The following is a 19,871-nucleotide window of genomic DNA, read 5'->3' as shown; positions in this document are numbered from 1 at the left end:
CACGAAGGCTGTTGGAGGGGAGGCTATAAGCCTGTTCTGTAGCCTGTAGAGTCATGGTTGCCCAAATACTCTTGTCTGCCCTGGTGGTGCCTGCTGTGCCTTACCTGCACATAGCAAGGAACAGGCCACTGCTGCAAAGCAGTTTGTTTTCCAAGGTGTTACTCTTGAGGGAGTGTTTCTCTCTGGGTCTCTTCCATCTCCTTGGTGGCTCTGAAGTCTTGCATAGGAGAATCTATGTTTTTGCAATTCAGCCCATGGAAACTTAGAGAGCTTGGAGCATGTAATTCTTCTTCCTCTCCTATTGACTAACCTTTTGGTGACAAATGCCTCAGGCAAGATGTAAGGGCTTACTTGCCTCTCCTTTGATGCACCTTGTCTTTCTTTCTTTTTTTTTGGAAATCCCTCCCTCCTTTGGAGTTGCTAAAGTGACATTACGTTTTTACATACTATTGTCATTACTATTCTCTTTGTTCTTCTTTATTTATAATACACCATAGCTGTTCTTAAAAAATGAATATAAAAAATATAACGCAATACAACAAATGTTTCCTTTCCTCTAGCTGGCTTTTATGTCACAAAGAGAACTTCATATTTGGAATGTCCAGTGTGATGGGATAATGAGCTGCTTGTGCGTAAAAGCTTGATCCCTCTGGGGTTTGGCTGGTCATCCAAACCGATGCACTAACGGAGCCCCCAAAGCATGACTCCGTCAGTCGCTGGTAGAATCTGACAGTGGGCGTCTACGGAATTTACGCCAACATAAAAGCTGTTTGACGGACATGCGCCTTCGTGACTCTCTGCGTGACAGTTTCCGGCGAAGGGTGGGAGTTCCCAACGGGGGTCCCGTTACCTCTCCACTACTCTCACTGGAAGCATCCCAGAGCCTCCCCTCCGCTGTGACTCCTGCACTCCCCCTGCTGGTTCCCTCTTCTGCTGCAGATTCTCTCCTATTCTCCTGGAGCCTGTCCACCACCTGTCTCTCCGATGGCAGTTCCCTGACATCCACCTCCCCCCCAGGGCCCCCTTCACCCCCTCCCGCCTCCTCTCCCACTGGCGGTGAGGGCGGAAAGCCCCTGAAGGAACTCTCCTCGTCGTCCGAGGATTCTAACACTTCTAGCCACGGCGTACCGTCTCTCTCCCCGTCTTCCTCTTCTTCGTCGGAGTCGGCTTCTTCACCCACCCCTGACTCTGGGAACCCTTCAAACTCTCCTTCCTCATCGGTGGTCCCCAAGTGTTCCCTTCTAAATCGTGCCACGGGTTGCGGTTTTCTTGGGAAACGCTGATGAAATGTTTCTATTAAAACCTCGTCATTGACTACCTCTGCTGGTACCCAAGTGTTTTCCGACTCTACTTCCCCCTCCCATTCTACCAGATATTCCACCTGATTCCCCTTCCACCTGGAATCAATGATTCCTGCCACGTTCATGTCGCGCTCTCTCTCTTCTATCACGGGCGTTTGGGTGGCCTCTCTCTCACGCTCCCCCCACTCACGTCCCTCTCGGTACGGCGACAGTAATGACCTGTGAAATACTGGGTGTAATTTCATGTGACTGGGCAGCCTGAGTTTGAATGCCACTGGGTTGACCTGCTGTATGACCTCAAAGGGTCCCAATCTTTTGGGCCTCAATTTCTTACTCCCGCCCTTGAACGGTAGCCCTTGGGTGGACAACCACACCCGGTCCCCCACCCTTATAGTTTCACCTTCCCTCCTATTTCTGTCTGCTTGCTTCTTATATTCTTCCTTGGCTTTCTCTAAGTTAAGTTGAAGCTGACGGTGGATCGCCTCCATCTCTTCAAAAAAATATTCCGCCGCCGGCACACTCCACCTTTCCCCTCCCTCTCCTGGGAATGCCCGGGGGTGACACCCATAATTTGCCAGAAAGGGACTCATCCCTGTGGACACGTTCTCCGCGTTGTTGTAGGCAAATTCTGCTAGAGGTAACTTATCCACCCAATCATTTTCTCTGTCTTTTACATAACACCTCAGGTATTGTTGTAAAATCCCATTTGCCCTTTCCGCTTGCCCATTGGTTTCTGGGTGCCGGGCAGTTGAGAAATTGAGTTCCACGTGCAGTAAGCTCATAAGTTTCCTCCAGAACCTGGAAGTAAATTGTTTCCCTCTGTCGCTCAAAACCCTCAAGGGGGCGCCATGCAACTTAAAAATATGTTCTACAAACAACTTGGCGGTTTCCTCCGCTGTGACTGCATGTGAACAACCTATAAAATGACACATCTTGGTTAATTGATCTACCACCACCATGACAGCTGTTTTGCCTTTGGATTTTGGCAGGTCCGTCATAAAATCTATGGATACTGCCTCCCATGGCCTTTCGGGCGTGGGTAAGGGTTGTAATAGCCCCGCTGGCGCCACCCTCTCTCCTTTCGCTCGCTGGCACCTGTCGCAACCCCTGACATATTCCCGTACGTCCTCCCTCACCTTGGGCCACCAAAACTCCCTGGTAACCAACCACATGGTTTTGTGCTGTCCAAAATGTCCCGCTGTGGGGCTGTCATGCAACTGCTTGAGTACTCTGCCCCTCAGTTCCCCGTCGGGTATGTACAGTGCCCCTTTGTAATACAACGCCCCGTTCTTTTCTTCAAACCCCCCTGTGTTCTCCTCTGTCCTCCGGAGCTCTCTGAGTTTCTCTTGGGCGTATTCATCGTTCTCAGTACCCTCTATCAGTTCCCTCTGCCCCACCAATGCCGCCCCACACACCCAGCGGTCTTCAGGGATTACATGCCTTGCCTCAGGCGCTTCCTCCCCCTCTAAGTACTCAGGTTTCCTGGAAAGAGCGTCCGCCCTCACGTTCTCGGAGCCGGGCACGTAACGAATCTCAAAGTGGAATTTGGAGAACTCCTGGGCCCATTGCACTTGTCTCTGGTTCAGCACTCGGGCTGTTCTCCAGTATTCCAGATTTTTGTGGTCAGTTCGGACTTGAACCTTGTGCTGCGCCCCAATCAGCAAGTGCCGCCATTTCCGGAATGCTTCATGAATGGCGAGCAGTTCTCGGTCGTATACTGTGTAGTTCCTCTCGGATTTGTTCAACTTCCGCGAGAAGAATGCACACGGTCTCCATTCAGACGTATCTTTTCCCGGCTGGAGAAGAACAGCCCCCACCGCTCGGTCTGACGCGTCAGTCTCCACTCTCATTGGTTGTTGTAGATCCACGTGCAAAAGTTGCTCTTCCGACGCAAACGCCTGCTTTAAGCGTTCGAACGCTCGCTGCGCTTCTCCCGTCCAAAATTTCTTTTTACTACCAAGACAATCCGTGATGGGCGCTGTTAAATGGGCAAAGTTTTTGATGAACTTCCTATAGAAGTTTCCGAAGCCCAGGAACCTTTGCACGTCCTTCTTGGTCTTTGGTGTTTTCCATTCCAGTACCGCTTGAACCTTGCTGGGATCCATGGCCAATCCCTTGTCAGACAACCGGTACCCCAGGAATTCCACCTCCTTGGTATGAAACTGACACTTCTCCAGTTTCACCCACAGCCGGTTTTCTCGCAGCTTGCTCAGTACCTCTCTTACATCTCGCACATGCTGCTCCTCATTGTCTGAGTACACCAGGACGTCATCTAAGAACGCTACGCAGTTCTTGTAGAGCAGTGGCCCCCCTAAGGTCCAGCTTGGTAAAAAATTTCCCTTTTCTCACCCGTGTTAGAATGTCATCAATTCTAGGCATAGGGAAAGTCACTGGTTCTGACACTGCATTTAGGGCCCTGAAATCACATACAAGCCTGGGCTTGCCCGTGGTTTTTTTGTCCACAAAGAACACTGGGCTGCCCCCCACCGCTCGTGACTCTCTGATGAAACCTCGCTTGAGATTCTTGTCAATGAACTCCCTTAACTCCTGCATCTCACTGTCTGACATTGCATACAGCTTGCCCACTGGCAATTGTGCTCCTGGGAGTAAGGTAATTTGACAATCAAAGGGTCTGTGCGGGGGCAGTTTATCTGCTTCTTTTTCGCTGAATACGTCAATCAAGTCAGCGTATTGTGGTGGCACCCTCCCCTTGTCCATCACTTCCATCCCTGCTAGAGTGGCCCTGGCGCCTGCCTGAGCCTCTCCCTCCTTGCAGTGTTCTAGGCAATGTGCTGATCCAAAGGAAACCACTCTCTGATGCCAGCCTACTAGCGGATCGTGTAGCGCCAGCCAGCTCATACCCAAGATAATAGGAGCTCCTCCCAAGGTGGCTACGTTAAACGCTATCAGTTCGGTGTGTCGTGCCACCCTCATTATCATTGGTACAGTCTGTTGGCTCACTTCTCCTCCCAACAGCTCCCTCCCATCAATCGTGGTAACCTGCAAAGGCGTACTCAATGGGATAATCTGTATCTGGTGTTCAGCTGCAAACTCCTTGCTCATGAAATTACATGAGCTACCTGAATCCAATAGCGCTTTTATCTTCAGTGGGTGTCCGTTTGCCAGTTCCAGCAACACCTCTATCACAAGCGCTGGTCTTGGAGGTTCCGGCGTGGGCACATTCATTACTCCCTGGCCTGGCTGCTGTGCCCTGATGTTGGCAACCAGGCGTTGGCTTTTACTTGCTCCGTGATTTCTTCTTCCTCCTTCCCCCCAACAGTTCCCGCCATCCCTTGCCATTCCTTCCTTTTGCGGACAGACTCTGGCAAAGTGACCTGGCTGTTGGCAGAGATAACATCTCTTGCCGCTCTTTCCCTCCTTCTTCCGCCCTTCACTGGTGTTTGAAACTGCGCGCGCGCGCGCGCTGTTCCAAGTTCCATCGGCTCTGCTGGCGGGAAAGGCTGCTCCGGAATCTCTGGAATGCGGAAGTCCTTCCAACGTTCCCCCTTTCCTTTCCGCTTTTCCATAGCTCTAGCCTCCTGGCGTGCTCCTATGGACAGCGCTGATTTAGTCAGCTGATCCATAGACTCCGCCCTAGGCGCCCGGGAAAGTTCATCTTTCACTGCCGGAGAGAGACCTTCTTCAAACAGCATTTGAATAGGTTCACTAGCAAGGTCCCACCCAAGTCTATGAATCAGCATGGTGAACTCAGTCCAGTACTCACGTACAGATCGGCTCCCCTGTTTACACGCCATTAACTGCCTGCGCACCACTCCCTGCTCGATCTCGCTGGAAAACATCAAGTCCATGGCGCGAAAAAACTTCATTGTGTCCTTTAAGATTTCATTATTGGCTGCCATCAGGGGCCGAACCCAGTCCTTCGCCCCTCCCTCTAGATGGCCAATCACGTACGCCACTCTAGAGTTCTCGTCGGGGAAGTCATCAAACAGTAGATTGAGAGCATATTGCATCTCTGTCCTAAAGGCTTGATAGTTCCGGGGATCCCCCCCAAATTTCTGCACCAATCCAGGCACCCGTCTGGCAAGTGGGGTGGTCTTCCCCTTATCCGCATCTTGAGCCCTCCTCTCCTCGAGCCTCGCCGTTTGCAGCGCCAGCTGGACCTCCAACGCCCTGTACCTTTCTTCCAGGCTTGGACCTGCTCCAGCTCCAGCTCCTGCTCCTCCGGTTCCGGCTGGTTCGCTCATGATGCCTTCTGCTTGCACAAGCTGCTTTCGAAGACTGTCAGATTGCTGTGATGGGATAATGAGCTGCTTGTGCGTAAAAGCTTGATCCCTCTGGGGTTTGGCTGGTCATCCAAACCGATGCACTAACGGAGCCCCCAAAGCATGACTCCGTCAGTCGCTGGTAGAATCTGACAGTGGGCGTCTACGGAATTTACGCCAACATAAAAGCTGTTTGACGGACATGCGCCTTCGTGACTCTCTGCGTGACAGTTTCCGGCGAAGGGTGGGAGTTCCCAACGGGGGTCCCGTTACCTCTCCACTACTCTCACTGGAAGCATCCCAGAGCCTCCCCTCCGCTGTGACTCCTGCACTCCCCCTGCTGGTTCCCTCTTCTGCTGCAGATTCTCTCCTATTCTCCTGGAGCCTGTCCACCACCTGTCTCTCCGATGGCAGTTCCCTGACATCCAGTTTTGAATTTTTAGTCTTTGGAGTACTGATACTCAACATCATTACCAGTTGGCTGGGGGAGATGAAATGGCACGATATTCATGGCTTGCATGTATTCCTTTTGGGTTGAAGATTACCCATCACATGTTGCAGTCAAAGATTTGTAGAGGCTGGGGAAAGACAGGGGATTTATTCTTTTCATGTCCACATGATCATAAGGGGACCTTGGGAGGGAAAGCTACAGTGGTAGACCATACCAAGGAGATACCACATGATTTTGCCTACCCCAACTTATGGAGAATTTCCATGGGTGCAGAAGGCTCTTCCCTTCACAAGTTGACCTCCATAATGCCCTGCAGATGTTGAAGGCAATGGGAATAAGCCTGCATAAGGCTAGAATTGGAAACTTGTGCTTCTCTGTTACCTGCATGTTTAGGGGAGAAAAGGATAAACTCTGCCCCATTGGCTGGAACTGGTCCCTAAAGCTTTTTAAAGTGGACTGACAGCCACATCTCCTGTTCCATGATGGTGATATCAGCAGAACTAAACAAAAGAAACCCAACCATCAAAGCCCACTGTCCCTAGAGCATTCCAGTATTGCTTGGGTTTCTGGAGTGCTTCTGTTCATTCCAGTCTTCACTTTGCACAGCTATAATGAAGCTGTTCTGGGATCTTCAACAGTGACCAAAACCTGCTCATGCACTTCTGGAGAATTCTAGGCAGGAGGAAGAGGAAAAAAACCTATTCCTTCTAGTCCCGTTACTGCTTTTGTGCCCTGTGGAGCTGCACTAGGCCTCTGTTTAAAAAGATTTAAACTTCTCTGCCTCTCCCAGCACTGATGGAAAGGAAAATCCTGCCACCATCCTTCTCCTTTTCTGGGCTGTATGTGTTCACTGAAAAGTGGGGAACAATGTGTGCCTGTCTATATATGTGTGTGTGTTGTATGTATGTATGTATGTATGTATGAGAGAGAATGGCTGCCCCCATTACGGTATTTGCTATTGGTCCCATCTACATTTTGTACAGAGCCTATATGGTGGTACCTCGGGTTACATACGCTTCAAGTTACGGACTCAACTAACCCAGAAATAGTACCTTGGGTTAAGAACTCTGCTTCAGGATGAGAACAGAAATCGCACGACAGCGGCGCAACGGCAGCAGGGAGCCCCATTAGCTAAAGTGGTGCTTCAGGTTAAGAACAGTTTCAGGTTAAGAACGGACCTCCGGAATGAATTAAGTACGTAACCAGAGGGACCACTGTAGTTTGTCTCAAGGCAATGTGGCCCTTGGGTCAAAAAAGTTTTGCCACCTATGCTTTAGACTATATCCTGTCTCTTAGTAGATTGTGATGCTGAAGGCGGGAAACTCTTGGCATATAAGTTGAATAAACTTTCCAAATCCTCTTGTATCCTTAGTGATTTGCTTTTATATTAAATTGCATTTTCTTTTTTAGGCATGGAATCGATTTTTGAAAATTAATTTTCGTGATGCAAACCTCACAGAGGACTGGAAGGGAACTTTAATTAAAGACATGCAAAGCAGAATCAAGCAGGTACCAAGATACACAAAGATAGTATTTAGGCTCAGCTTTTCATGTGAAACTATCGACTATAATTGAACATTTAATTTTAATGTATTTGTTATGCTGCCCCTGTTATCTTCCATTATCATATTTGGAAACTCTCTTATATAGCATTTTTGTGACACTTTTCCTTTTCCATTTTGCCACCACTATATCAAAGTAATACTTGGTCTAATTTTCATTGCTTATTGCTTATTCATGTCAGAGCTTCAAAGCTCTCTGCAGGTCATATGCATACATTTTAAAGACAGAAAATGAATATTTGTCTTTCCTTTTAGACAGAGCAGGTATGCCACTCTCTTATATTCGTGTCTGAAGTTCTGATTAGTATAGTTTTACTCCTCTTTATGATAGTTAATTGTTTCATCTGCTTTTATAACTGTGGGTGGGATTCAACTAACAAATCCTGTTAACAGAAGCCAGGACAAGGGCTTCCACTAGCACAATGGGATTTCTCTCTCCTTTTCTTCCTGCCCCACCTGAAACTATCTCCCCCAGAACAGTGCTCAGGGGGAGGGGAAAGGGAATTCTTCCATCTGGCAAGTAGAAAAACAATTGCCGTAGCACTACACTGAATTCATTGCTGTATATTGTATTATGGTAACTTGTCTTGGGGCCATATGAAAAAGCACAGGTAAGAAATTTAGTTAATGAATGGATAGATAGATAAGTTAGGGTATACATGTCTCTCAGATTTACTCCCTAGTTTGTCTTTAAACACAAGAGACAATGGACTGTATCCAAAACTGCTGTTCTTTTATTGGAGCAGACGTCTGCTTGCACAATGGAACTCTCCTGCAGTCCCCCATGAATTCTCAAAATCTACTCCAGAAGGGTGGGAGACCCTCTGGAGCAGATTTTGGGAGGTGCATGGGGAGAAGAGAGGAAGAGGAAGCCCTCTTGCTTGAATTTTATGCAGTGTTGGATAGAATCCAATATATTCCATACATGGTTTGTAACATAAAGGGGCAGAAGTATGCTTGTATTTGTATATAGAAATAATTTTAAATGCTAGAAGAATAACATGGATTTTCTTTTATTTCTTCCCATTCATTTTTTTCTCTTTCTGATCAATGCAAATATCTGGAATCAGTGATACTATTTTCTATATTCTTCCCTGACAGGTACCGCCACTTCAGCAGATTAAAGCCTACTGCTGCTTCCTTTCAGATTTTGAAAAATATGAGCCTCTGATTGGCAAATCTTTTGAAAGTTGTGCCATAGAAGCTGTTAACTTAGAATACAAGGTAGGTTCAGTTTGGTCACTGCACCAAACCATGATTAGTACTTTCACAGTCTAAAATACAAACCATGATATATATATTTCTCCCTAAGGCCAACCTAGCAGTTCGAAAGCATGTCAAAGTGCAAGTAGATAAATAGGTACCACTCTGGCAGGAAGGTAAACGGTGTTTCCGTGCACTGCTCTGGTTCGCCATGTGTCTGTGGACAAACGCCGGCCCCCTTGGCCAGTAAAGTGAGATGAGCGCCACAACCCCAGAGTCAACTGCAACTGGACCTAACAGTCAGGGGTCCATTTACCTTTACCTTTAAGGCTAACCGTGGCTTAGATCTACCCGGTACTCTCATTTCTATGGTGCAGCAGCCACTTGAAATAGAGGTTACAGAACACAGCTCTCCTGACAAAGAGTAGCCCTGCTCAAGCATTTGTCTGCTGTGCTCAATCAGCTCATGAGAGGGAAATGGGAATGAGCACGCTAGCTTTGAAAAGCCTCTGTTCCCCACGAGTTGGAGGGTGTCCAGTAGGAGCAGGGAGTTGTTTCTATTTACGTAGTCTTCCCACACAATGCAGAACTCTGGGAAATCATTGCAAGGGGACAACTAAACATATGGTGTAGGCTCCCTGCTGGATGCAGTCACCCACCAACCTGTGGATTGTGACAGGGAAGCAATGTGGGGTGAGATTAAAATCGCTTTTCCAAAAGTTTCATTTGCATTTGTCAAAGAAACCATTGGCGAGTTTTCATTGCTAAACAACTAATAATAACAGGTTTTTGGTGGGGGCAACTTTTGTCAGACCTGCAGCAAAAGAGGGATTAAAAATTCATTCCATTGCTATGGCTGTGAACCTAAACGCTCAGGTTGCTAAATTGTTGTTTTTTAAGCATGCCTCATGAAACTATTGATTTAACGTGACATATTTGGGCATTAGTTTCACTGAAATCAGTGAGGTTGGACAAAATGGAGCTGCATAATGAAATAAACACTTACCCTCTATTAGCTTAGATGATGTGGCACATTTGAGAGCTTGCATTATGATGAACTCATTGCCATTCAATTCTTTACATATTTTTATGTCTTAAAAGAGTGATCTCCTTGACCTGATGGCCTCTTACAACTTGAGCAAGCTGGGCAGGCTTGCATCTGCTGTCATCACCAAATCATGGCCAACTGATAAAGAAGGAAAACCTCTGAGTGACCTGGAAGGTGTTTTGCATCATCTCCTTGTTTGGCCGGACACCAAGCATCTTTTCACCTTCAGAGGTATTCACATGTAGCACTTAATTGGGAAGGATGTTTTATGGACAGCAGGAAAAATATTTTAGTAGTACCCAATGGACATTATCAAAACAAACATTATCAAAAGTACATTATCAAAACAGAGTCAAATAACCTTACAGTTGCCCTGCACCTTTTCCTTCTTCTAGCTTAGAGCCAAAGACAGGCAAATCAGGCAATCTGGTCACTTTTGGGAGCAGAGGAAAGCCAATGTGCCTCCACTTCCCATTTCCAGCTTAGAGCTGGTGAAAGGAGCCAGAGCCATGTCTGCTTGCTCTGCCTCTGTGGCATTCTGAGCTGCACACACGCACCTGCCTCCCTCCTGCATTCTGGACATGGGGAGAACCTGTGAGGGGAGGCAGAAGTGTGTCTGCTTATGTCTTCGCCCACCAGCCTGTGTGTCTCCACTGTCCCTCTTCAGCTTGGAGCTGAAGCAGGGGTGGGGAGGTAGGTTTTGTTTGGCTCTGTTTCACCTGGCAAACAGAGTATTTTATATATATCTCAAACATTATATATATATACCATGTTTGAGAGGAAATCCTCAGGCTCACTGAGGAATGGCTAAGCAGTCCCCAGGGATACCATGGCAAGTGAGATTAAAAACTCCTGTGAATAAAATGGAATTGAACTTGACATTGTGGAAAAGGAGTATCACTTTAAAAAATTGGTTTATTGCTCTGTATAGGTTATATGTTTTATTTTATTTATTATATTTCTTACTCTCTTTATCTTCCCCAGCACAATCCAAAGTGACTTAACAACCAAACAAATAGACAGTAAACCCCACATAGATACATTAAAACCAAGAAGAAAGAGAAATACATTAAAATATCCCGCCCACATTGAAAAGGCCACAGATAGTGAAAGGCCAAGGGCCTGGTTATAGAGGAAAGCATCTGCCCAGCACCTAAAGATATGTAACGAAGGTGCCAGGTGAGCCTCCCTGAGGAGAGCATTTGAAAAATGGGGAGCCACCATAGAAAAGGTCTGTTCTCATGTTGCCAGCCTCCAGGCCACTTGTGGAGGGGTTTGTGTGTTTTTTTATGATTTGGTTTGTTTTCACTGACAGTTTTTGTAAGTAGAGGAAGGTATTGATTTCTTCCAGATTGTTACAATTCTTTTGTGTGTGTGTGTGTGTGTGTGTGTGTTTTAAAAAAACTAGGTATCACCATTATATTTAAGTAAAATGTTTCAAAACTTAAAAGGGACCTTCAATGTAGTTACTAAGTACCGTATGTACTGGTTTATAGCACAAGAATGAAAATTGTTTATTTGCTTGTTTTTAATATCTGACCAATCTCACAGGTGGAAGTGGGGACTTCCTGAGCCAACTTACTGCTGATGCCAAGGCATTAATGAAGATCACTGAGTCCGTACATAAAGAAATTTATGAAAATCTCATGACTGGCCAGATCTTAATTAGACATTTGGAATTAATTATAAAGTGCAAGGAACACTTTGTATCCATTTGGGAATTAAGTAAGTGAGTTTTTTCTCCCTTCATGTGTAAAATATAAATAAATCAATAGGCTTTTTAAAGATATCGCATATTTTTTTTTATGCTGTCTTAATGGCTCGCAGCAGAGTATCAGAAATAGTGAATCCAAGTGAGAGACAAAGGCAGAAAATGAGAAAGGATGTCATGAGCATTTAGCCAGGGGTGCTCAATTAGTTAAAAGTGTTAGCTAATTAAGGTAGGCAGAACACCCCTTAGCTTCAATTGGACTCACATTTACTTTCACCTCTCTCTTCCGAGGCAGGAAGTTCAGATCCACCTGGCTTACAGCTAGCTGGACCTGCACACTGGAAGGGTTTACTTCCAGTGTGGTGTAGTGGTTAAGAGTGGTAGTCTCGTAATCTGGGTAACCGGGTTCGCGTCTCCGCTCCTCCACATGCAGCTGCTGGGTGACCTTGGGCCAGTCACACTTCTCTGAAGTCTCTCAGCCCCACTCACCTCACAGAGTGTTTGTTGTGGGGGAGGAAGGGAAAGGAGAATGTGAGCCGCTTTGAGACTCCTGAAGGGGAGTGAAAGGCGGGATATCAAATCCAAACTCTTCTTCTTCTGCTGTTGAGCATGAAAGTGCCTCTTTTCCATTCTGAAGAGCAGAAAAAGAGAAAAGCAGTCATGCTGCCTCTACTATTATTTTATTATTATTATTAAATAAATAAGTTATTAAATTTTCATACTGCCCTTCACCTGAGGGTCACAGGGCAGTTTACAATACATAACATAGTAACAATGAAAACACCCCACAGTTATTATTGCTAGCATCCCTTGCTTAGTAGTGTAGCTTTTCTTCTGTTGTTTGGCGTAAAGGAGAAGCATCCTCCACTTTATGCTAACCAAGAGAAGGGAAGCCTTCTAAGACACTGATCTGACCTGTTGTCAACCAGGCACACTGGCACCTTCCAAACAGCCAAACCTTTTTAGCCTTCCTGCCCCAACCACAGAAGTTTTACACAGAAGCTTTGGGTGTGGGATGTGCTTGACAAAGAGAGGCAGATCACTTCATCTTTCCTCAACTAGTATTACCCATTATGTATGTCATAGTGCAGAAATACGCTCTTCCTTGGTATCTAGCCTCGTGATGGGTTGTGCTGACATGCTCCCATCTTCTGCCAACATCCAGTGTTTCTATGCTCACTATACAGTTGTTGTTGTTGTGCTTCCCTCCAGCACAACCAGCACAGAAATAGAGTGCCCTGATTGAGGAGAGATTGAATGTTCTGTTCATCGTCAGGCACCACACCCATTGTTCTGGCTTATGCTGCCCTACCAGGAAGCTAGTCATTATAAACAGCATCAGATGCCTTCAGACTCTCCACTGGACATCCTCTCATGAGAAGTTTCAGTGCTCAAGGCGAGGGGTGGGAATTCCTTTTTTGGGTCAAGCAGGGATTTGCTTCTGTACCATTAGGAGGGCAGGATTTTGCAGTGCTTATTGTAAATAATAATTCTGATTTCAGTGAAGAAATCTCTCTCATCCATAGAGAAACCAAAGCAAATACCGAAACTAGAAGTAGTACTTCAGTTGAGGCTGCAAGAACTAACATCTGTCAAAGAGGAGCAAAAACAGTTGGGATTCTTTTTGAGCATGTTTCGGAAGGTGGAAGACATTGTAAAAGGTAATGGTTTCTAAGATAAGCGTGATTTTCTTTTGCTCATATTTGCTCCTAATGTTGGGAAGGCAAGACTAAGGAATAAAAAGGCAGCAGAAGTTTCCAATAAGTGAGCAAAATTGTTACATCAAATGCCGAGGCCATTCATTTCTTTTACATACTTAGCCAGTACATCTTAAAATCTTGAAATACTTTGAAAGTGTGTGTGTCACAAACATACACATATATAAGATAACATCTCAAACATATATAAAGGACATAATACATGCAACCAGGGAAGGCTTCTCCAATCCTCCATTATGGGTTTTGGGACTCTACTCCCACCAAATAATGAAAAAAAAACATAAAATGCAATTAAAGAATTTTGTGTGAGCAGATAATGGAACAACCAGAGGTTTTGTGTTATCTATTGCCTTACTGTATCACTTTCAAATTTCTCCAGGGAGGAGGAGAGGGTTGAAGAGTACAGTCATTTCCCTAGCTAATTATGTTGTCCTTCTCATTGCCTGAAAAGGTATAGGATAGTGAAAACAGATTTTTAAATTACATTCACTTGAGCATGTTTCAGTGAGCTAGTGGTAGTAATCAGAAAGAAATCAGAGCCAGACCAAAAACAACATAAATTGGAAATATATATTTAAATCAAAGCATAGAAATGACAAACCCAGGAATATCTGAAATATAAGAATAAAAATAATGTATGAATGAAATACAAGAGAGCAATTTATAAATGGAAAACCATAGTAAATTCTAAAATAAAGGTAGTTAATCAAACAGCTATCCATAAAGCATTTCTGTTACTAAGTTCTGAATTACATCCTTCTGAAACTTCAACCTTCAAACTAATTAAAAGTTTACTGGCGTAAAAAGAGTATGCTATAGCTTTGAATCAAGTAAGTATCCAAGAATCTGGCTTCTGTAGACTCAGGGTGAAAGCTGAGAAAGATTAATCCAAGAACCATGTATAGTATCCAGAATGGTCCAAATGAGATGTTCAGGTAAAAAATACAGGGAAAATGTTTAGGGAATAAATATTGGGAAAATGGTATCATGAAGTGCGAGCTTCACAAGGGAATAAAGAAGATAAACAAAAATAAAAATCATTTCAGGGAAAAGGAAAACCTGTAAAAACTAGATTTGTTCAAAACTGTTCACGGGCTTTAAATATCCAGACCACAAAAGCCTGAGTCAGAGCAAATAGCAACTTCAATACATGGAACATGCTGAAAGTAAGAAATCCTATCTCCACTCAAAGATAAGACAAAAAGTCAAATTGGACTCCAAAAGCCCCAGAACAAATAAAGCTTTATTAGAAAAACTTGGGAGCTAAGCAAAAATAAATTAAATTAAAAAGAAATGAATTCTAGTCACTGATTGAACTATAGCATTTGAGTGCAATCTCTTTCTGATCCTTGTATACCTCCAAATTTCCTGTCATCTGATTCACTCTTTTATCTTGCCCCACCCTTTATTATTAAAATTCGGTTCTGTATTGTGACAGGACAACAGGTGTTTTATTTTAAATTAATTGTTTCTGGGGAGTAATATACTGTATTCTTGTCTCATGAAAAGTTCCTCAGAGCAATGAGTCATGTATCTTCTTCAACATTATCTTAATTCAACTTAAGCTTTGCCAAGCACTTCTCTGTCTTTAAAGTAGACATACAGCATAAACGTTTATGTTGTACTTACAAAAATATTGTCAAGAAATGGACTCACTAGCAGGGTTTGAGTAAACACTTACAATTAAGAAAACAAGAGTAAAAATTAAGAAATAACAATATAGAAATTAATTAAGTGTAAGACATGAAAGATAACATGGTATAGCTATGTTAAGAACATAAGAGCATTTATCTAAAAGACTACAAAATAAGGAAAACCAAATTAAGCAGAAGTAACAAATATTTAAAGAATCAGAAGGGGAAGTTGAGGGAAGTCAAGGGGTGGGGGGAGATTGAGATTTTTCTATTTTATTTTATGTATATGATGATTGTATTAAACTGTACAAATAAAAAATAAAAAATAAATAAAGTAGGCGTACAGGTCTGTTTAGCCGTGAGCCAGAGTTTTCTTGACTTAAGTTTGCTTCCATTCCATTTTACAGTTTCTAAGGTGATAACTTTCACCATGCATACAGATTTGCTCCCAAATTGAGCTGTGTAACAGGTAGTTGCAGTGAAACTCACATGATAAAGTGTTGCCTTTTGTTGCAAGTTGCATATGAGTTCTACACTGTTAACATAAAAGCTGGACCCAATGGCTGTGTTTTGTCTAGGATATAATCACTGAGTGGAGTTTCTAGGCCAATGATGCCTAGATATATATAATGCTTAAGTATATATAAGATTAGTTTTACTTCCCCCATCTTTTTCTTCAATCGCCTGATAAGCAAGGGTGTTGGTTATTACTCCCTGCACCGAATTTCCTCATGGATACAACACAGCTCCTTCCTTAGCTCAGTCCCTGGTTTGTTTATCTGATTGTAGGTGGAAGTATATACTCAACATCTGCAGAAAAGCTAGAGGGTTTTTTTAATTTGTAATTTCCTGCCCAAACACCCTCTCCAAATCTCCTTCAGTGGCTTCTTTTTATTTATATTTAATTTTTTGTGTTGTCATCCCACACTTCCCTCAAGCAGTTCAGATCAACACAAAAGGCTCTCCTTCTCATATCCACTTTATCCTTCATTTTATCCTTACAACCACCAAACACTGAAAAGTAGGTAAGGCTGAGAAGTTAGTAGCCGGCCCAAGGTCAGTTATGGATTTTTGCAACTGAATGAGGATTTGTCTTATGTGCAAGTATTAAAGATGCAGAAACCTTGTCCTCTTTTACACCAGGACACCCTAGTAACATCACAGAAAATGTGAAACTTGCTTGAGTAATATTTGTGGCTTTAATTAAGGAAAGGAAAAGGAAATAATCTTTGAGTTCCTCTAGTGAAGCATTCCTCCAGTTTAAATTAATAGTTGGCTAGTGAAACTAAATATAGGGCAAATGGATTCAAAATAGTTTCTACTGTGCTAATGCCTCATTTGCTATTTAATTTGTTACCTGCTAGGGAGCATTCTCAGGTTTCAAAGTAAACTAGATGGAAAGGCAGTGGAAAATGTTTACTTGTCTTTTAGCAAACTACCAATAAATGTGTTTGATGCTAATATAGTTCATTGCCCAGCAAAGGAAAGATGTTAAACTTGGAGTGTTTCTTCAGAGTTTCTCTTTACTTTTCAGTGGATATTGCTGAAATGGAACAGAAGCACAGTGAAAACCTGGCCTCAAAAGCATTGCATGATGTTGTGAATGTGAGGCATTCAGTTTCGCAGAGTGATGATAAAATAGAGACACATTACCATCTGAGTCCAGCCCAAAAGAAGATGACTGAAACTATGAATAACTTTAAAGAAAGCAACATCTTCCAGTACTGCTGGGAGTGGGCAGCCAAAAAGCTGGCAAGCAATACTGAGGATTTGAGCAAAGAGGAGAGCACTGCCATTTTGAACCCTGAATCTTTATTTGAATCTTGTTACAATGAATTCTCCAGACTCTACGAATGCCTGAAATCTGAAGAGCTCACATTTGCTGAAGTGGACCTTCTCTTTAAGAATTTTACGAACCATTATGATGGACTGAAAAAGGATTTTCTGATTATATGCCATCTTCAGCCTCAAGACAGTGGGAAATGGGTAGAGCAACGAGTTGAGCAGATCCAGCAGTATCATAAATTACATTTGGCTTTGGGCTGTGTTAAAGTTATTGACAAGGTCAGGGAAGGTTTAAACATCTCTGGTGACTTCAACGACCTGCAACTATTACTGAAATTTGTAAGTATATCTCTTTAAACCCCACCACCCAAAAGGCTGCCATGAAGCCTGGGTGTTCAGGTGCAAAAAAGAATATGGCTTCTGCACCTTAAATTGTTGAGCAGAAAAGGTAATTTCAGCATGAAAAGCTATCCCTTTTGAAATTCCTTCTTTTACACAACTATGAAAAATGGAACGGGGAGCCTCAAGACATGGCCAACCTCTTTCCCAGACCCTACTCTGCATCCTTCCCAAGTGCTTTGGCTGGAATGTGTCTTGAACTGTGATTATGTCTCACTTGTCTGGAGGGAGGTTTGTGTGTGTTTAAACCTACAATAGGGGAAAAAACAACAACCCCATCCTTTGTTCTACCCATTTTATTCCTTTGGTGGCCTTGCAAACCACTGGCATGAGACAAAGAAAATCAGTTCTCTCTTACATCTGGCTATTCTACAGTGCATTCAGAATTCACCTGTGTCTCTAAAGGGCTTCTAAAATTGCAGTGGTGCACTTCTTAGTAGAGCTGGGCCAAACCTTCAATGGTCTTTCCCATCCAATGGGTTGAGTGGGTAAACTGAATGTACTCTTGAAGAAGGTGGAATGGGTATGATGTTCATAGTGTGTTTTCTTGTGTTTTGTCAGAGGTAGGGGCACTGCTGTTTTGTGATGGAAAGGCATTATTATCACAGGCTCAGTTTGTATGGTAAGGTATAGGTTTGTTAAGCACTTCAGAGGTTTTGAGTTCTTTGATCATTATTCTTTGGACTAGATATGGTTGCTACCATGCAAATCTGAATATAATACAGATGTAATTATTTTGGAATTTATTATTCACCATAGAAGCTGTCAGCTGTACAATAGACCTAGACTCTTGAAATTGTTTTCCAAGCATATAGCTCTGTGTGATTCACCAACAGTTTTCAATTGCATGAAAGTAAATATGCCCATAATTCACTAGCCAGTCTTACTGTGTGAACATGTAAACATAGGAGAATGCCTGATGGATTAGGCAGGGATCATAATGCAAACCTCCTATTCCCTCAGATCTGTGTGTCAGATGTATGCTAATGTGTCAGAGGCATGACAGATGTTATAGGCTGTGAAAGCAAGACATAAGTGGACAAATGCAAATGTCAAAATGTTTGTTTATGATGGCCATTTGTAAATTCATATGGTCAGTGAAACAAACTATCCTACACTCAGGGCGGGTTCACACCATACATTTAAAGCAAATTCACAGCACATTTAAAGCATACAGACAGAGATAGAGTGAGAGAGTGTGTGTGGGGGGGGGGGGTAAGTATCCAGTTTTCCCAGCACAGTAGAAGAAGGAATATCAATAAATGTTAGCATACAATTTTTATCGGGCGCAGGACTTACTTATGGGTAGTTCAGGTTTGTTTGGTTAGCAATGCAGCTGCTGAGACTGCAGTTTGATGTGTAAAGAAGCACATAATCCTTTCCCCACATGCCATTTTCCCCACAAAAAAGTACCGATATATTTTTCCTATGGGGTGAAAACAGTTGGGAGGGCTATTTTCCACAGAAAAATGGCACAGTAGGAAAAGGTTAGGAACTCCATTGCATGCACAGATGCACACACATCCTGTCAGTTATCTGCCACAGATTGTGGACATGGTGGCTACATGGCATAAAAAATTGCAGAATGACATATGTGTAATTATGTCATTGTTCATTCATATAATTTGCTTTTCAGGAAGATGAACTCCAGTCCTTCAAGAGAAAAAAGCTGTCCTCCATAAGCGCTTCATTGATACATGCTATAAAAGTGCTGCAAGACATCACTGAACCGCGTCGTAGGTGCCTTGAAGAGCTTGCATGGAGGAGGGAGTTTGTCAGCTGGGTCAAAAAGGTTCTAAAAGGTAAAACAGATACATATCTGTTCTTTTTTTTTTTTTTTTGCTGAAGGCCCTAAAAAAACCTGGGAGTGATATCTATCTATCATCTATCTCTTTTAACTGTGCATCTAGTTCAGCCCTGAAAGTGTGTTGTTTGTTTCCCCTAGATATAAATGAGCTAAAGGTATTTGTGGACCTGGCCTCAATCTCTGCGGGAGAAAATGACATGGATGTGGATCGTGTGGCCTGTTTCCACGATGCTGTGCTTGGCTATTCTTCTCTGCTGTTTGAATTGAAACAGGAGTCAGGGTTTGAGGAATTTCTGGTGTGTTTGGAAAAACTGTGGAAAGCCCTGGAAAGTGATCCTAAACTCCCTGAAAAACTGGTAATTTCTTTAGCACTACCTTAGCTTGTACCTGCTCTTAGGTAGCTGTATATCTGATAGAGAGGTTAACTTTGCTTCATGCCTGATGTGATTCTCTGCTGATGTACTACTATGCTGCATAAAATTATTGGCTCAAGTGAAGAGAGATTAAAGTTGCAGCTACTGGGCATATCTGCCTTTTAACTACTTATGTTTAAAGGCTACCCAGTGTAACTCATACACAATTTATAGAAGCAACAGCATGTTACATGTATTTAATGCAGTGGTGTCCAAACTTTTTTCAAAGAGGGCCAGATTTGATGAAGTGAAGGGCCAACCAAAGTTATTGACCTTTTTTAAGGATTGAAGTTGTTGAGGTTTTTTTAGGATTTTACCCCAAGAAATAAACTGCCACAGGGGCCAGATTAAACTGACTGGCAGGCCGGATTAGGCCCCCGAGACTTTAGACATGCCTGATTTAATGAAATATTTTGTATAAGGCAAGCTGTATTTTACTCAGAGAATGGGACTTCCTATTTCAGTACCATCAACCATGGTCTTCTGGAGCAGCTGTCTTGAGTTGGGGGTTAGCTGCACTGCTTTGTGGTGGCTCCATCCCCATAAAGCCTTCAGTGTGCAGTATTTGATTTTATCCCTGTGCTGTTTAACTTTACATGAAACTGCTGAGAGGGTT

General features: G+C 43.4%; 1 protein-coding gene across 1 annotated transcript in view; it reads left to right on the top strand.

Moving 5' to 3' along the window:
* The window catches only part of LOC309335092 (E3 ubiquitin-protein ligase RNF213-like), a 90,004-nt gene that overhangs the window by 11,477 nt on the left and 58,656 nt on the right, over positions 1–19,871 (top strand). Inside the window, exons 11-18 of the mRNA XM_081850036.1 lie at positions 7,386–7,484; positions 8,639–8,761; positions 9,842–10,019; positions 11,340–11,513; positions 13,002–13,160; positions 16,386–16,975; positions 18,672–18,837; positions 18,981–19,198. Of these exons, the coding sequence (XP_081706162.1) occupies positions 7,386–7,484; positions 8,639–8,761; positions 9,842–10,019; positions 11,340–11,513; positions 13,002–13,160; positions 16,386–16,975; positions 18,672–18,837; positions 18,981–19,198 (1,707 nt within the window). The remainder of the gene's footprint in view (positions 1–7,385; positions 7,485–8,638; positions 8,762–9,841; positions 10,020–11,339; positions 11,514–13,001; positions 13,161–16,385; positions 16,976–18,671; positions 18,838–18,980; positions 19,199–19,871) is intronic.

Source organism: Podarcis erhardii (genome assembly GCF_964252035.2).
Source record: "Podarcis erhardii genome assembly, chromosome: 2".
Lineage (NCBI taxonomy): Eukaryota > Metazoa > Chordata > Lepidosauria > Squamata > Lacertidae > Podarcis > Podarcis erhardii.
Note: the sequence above shows the minus strand (reverse complement) of the source record. Positions and strands in the feature narration are given on the sequence as shown.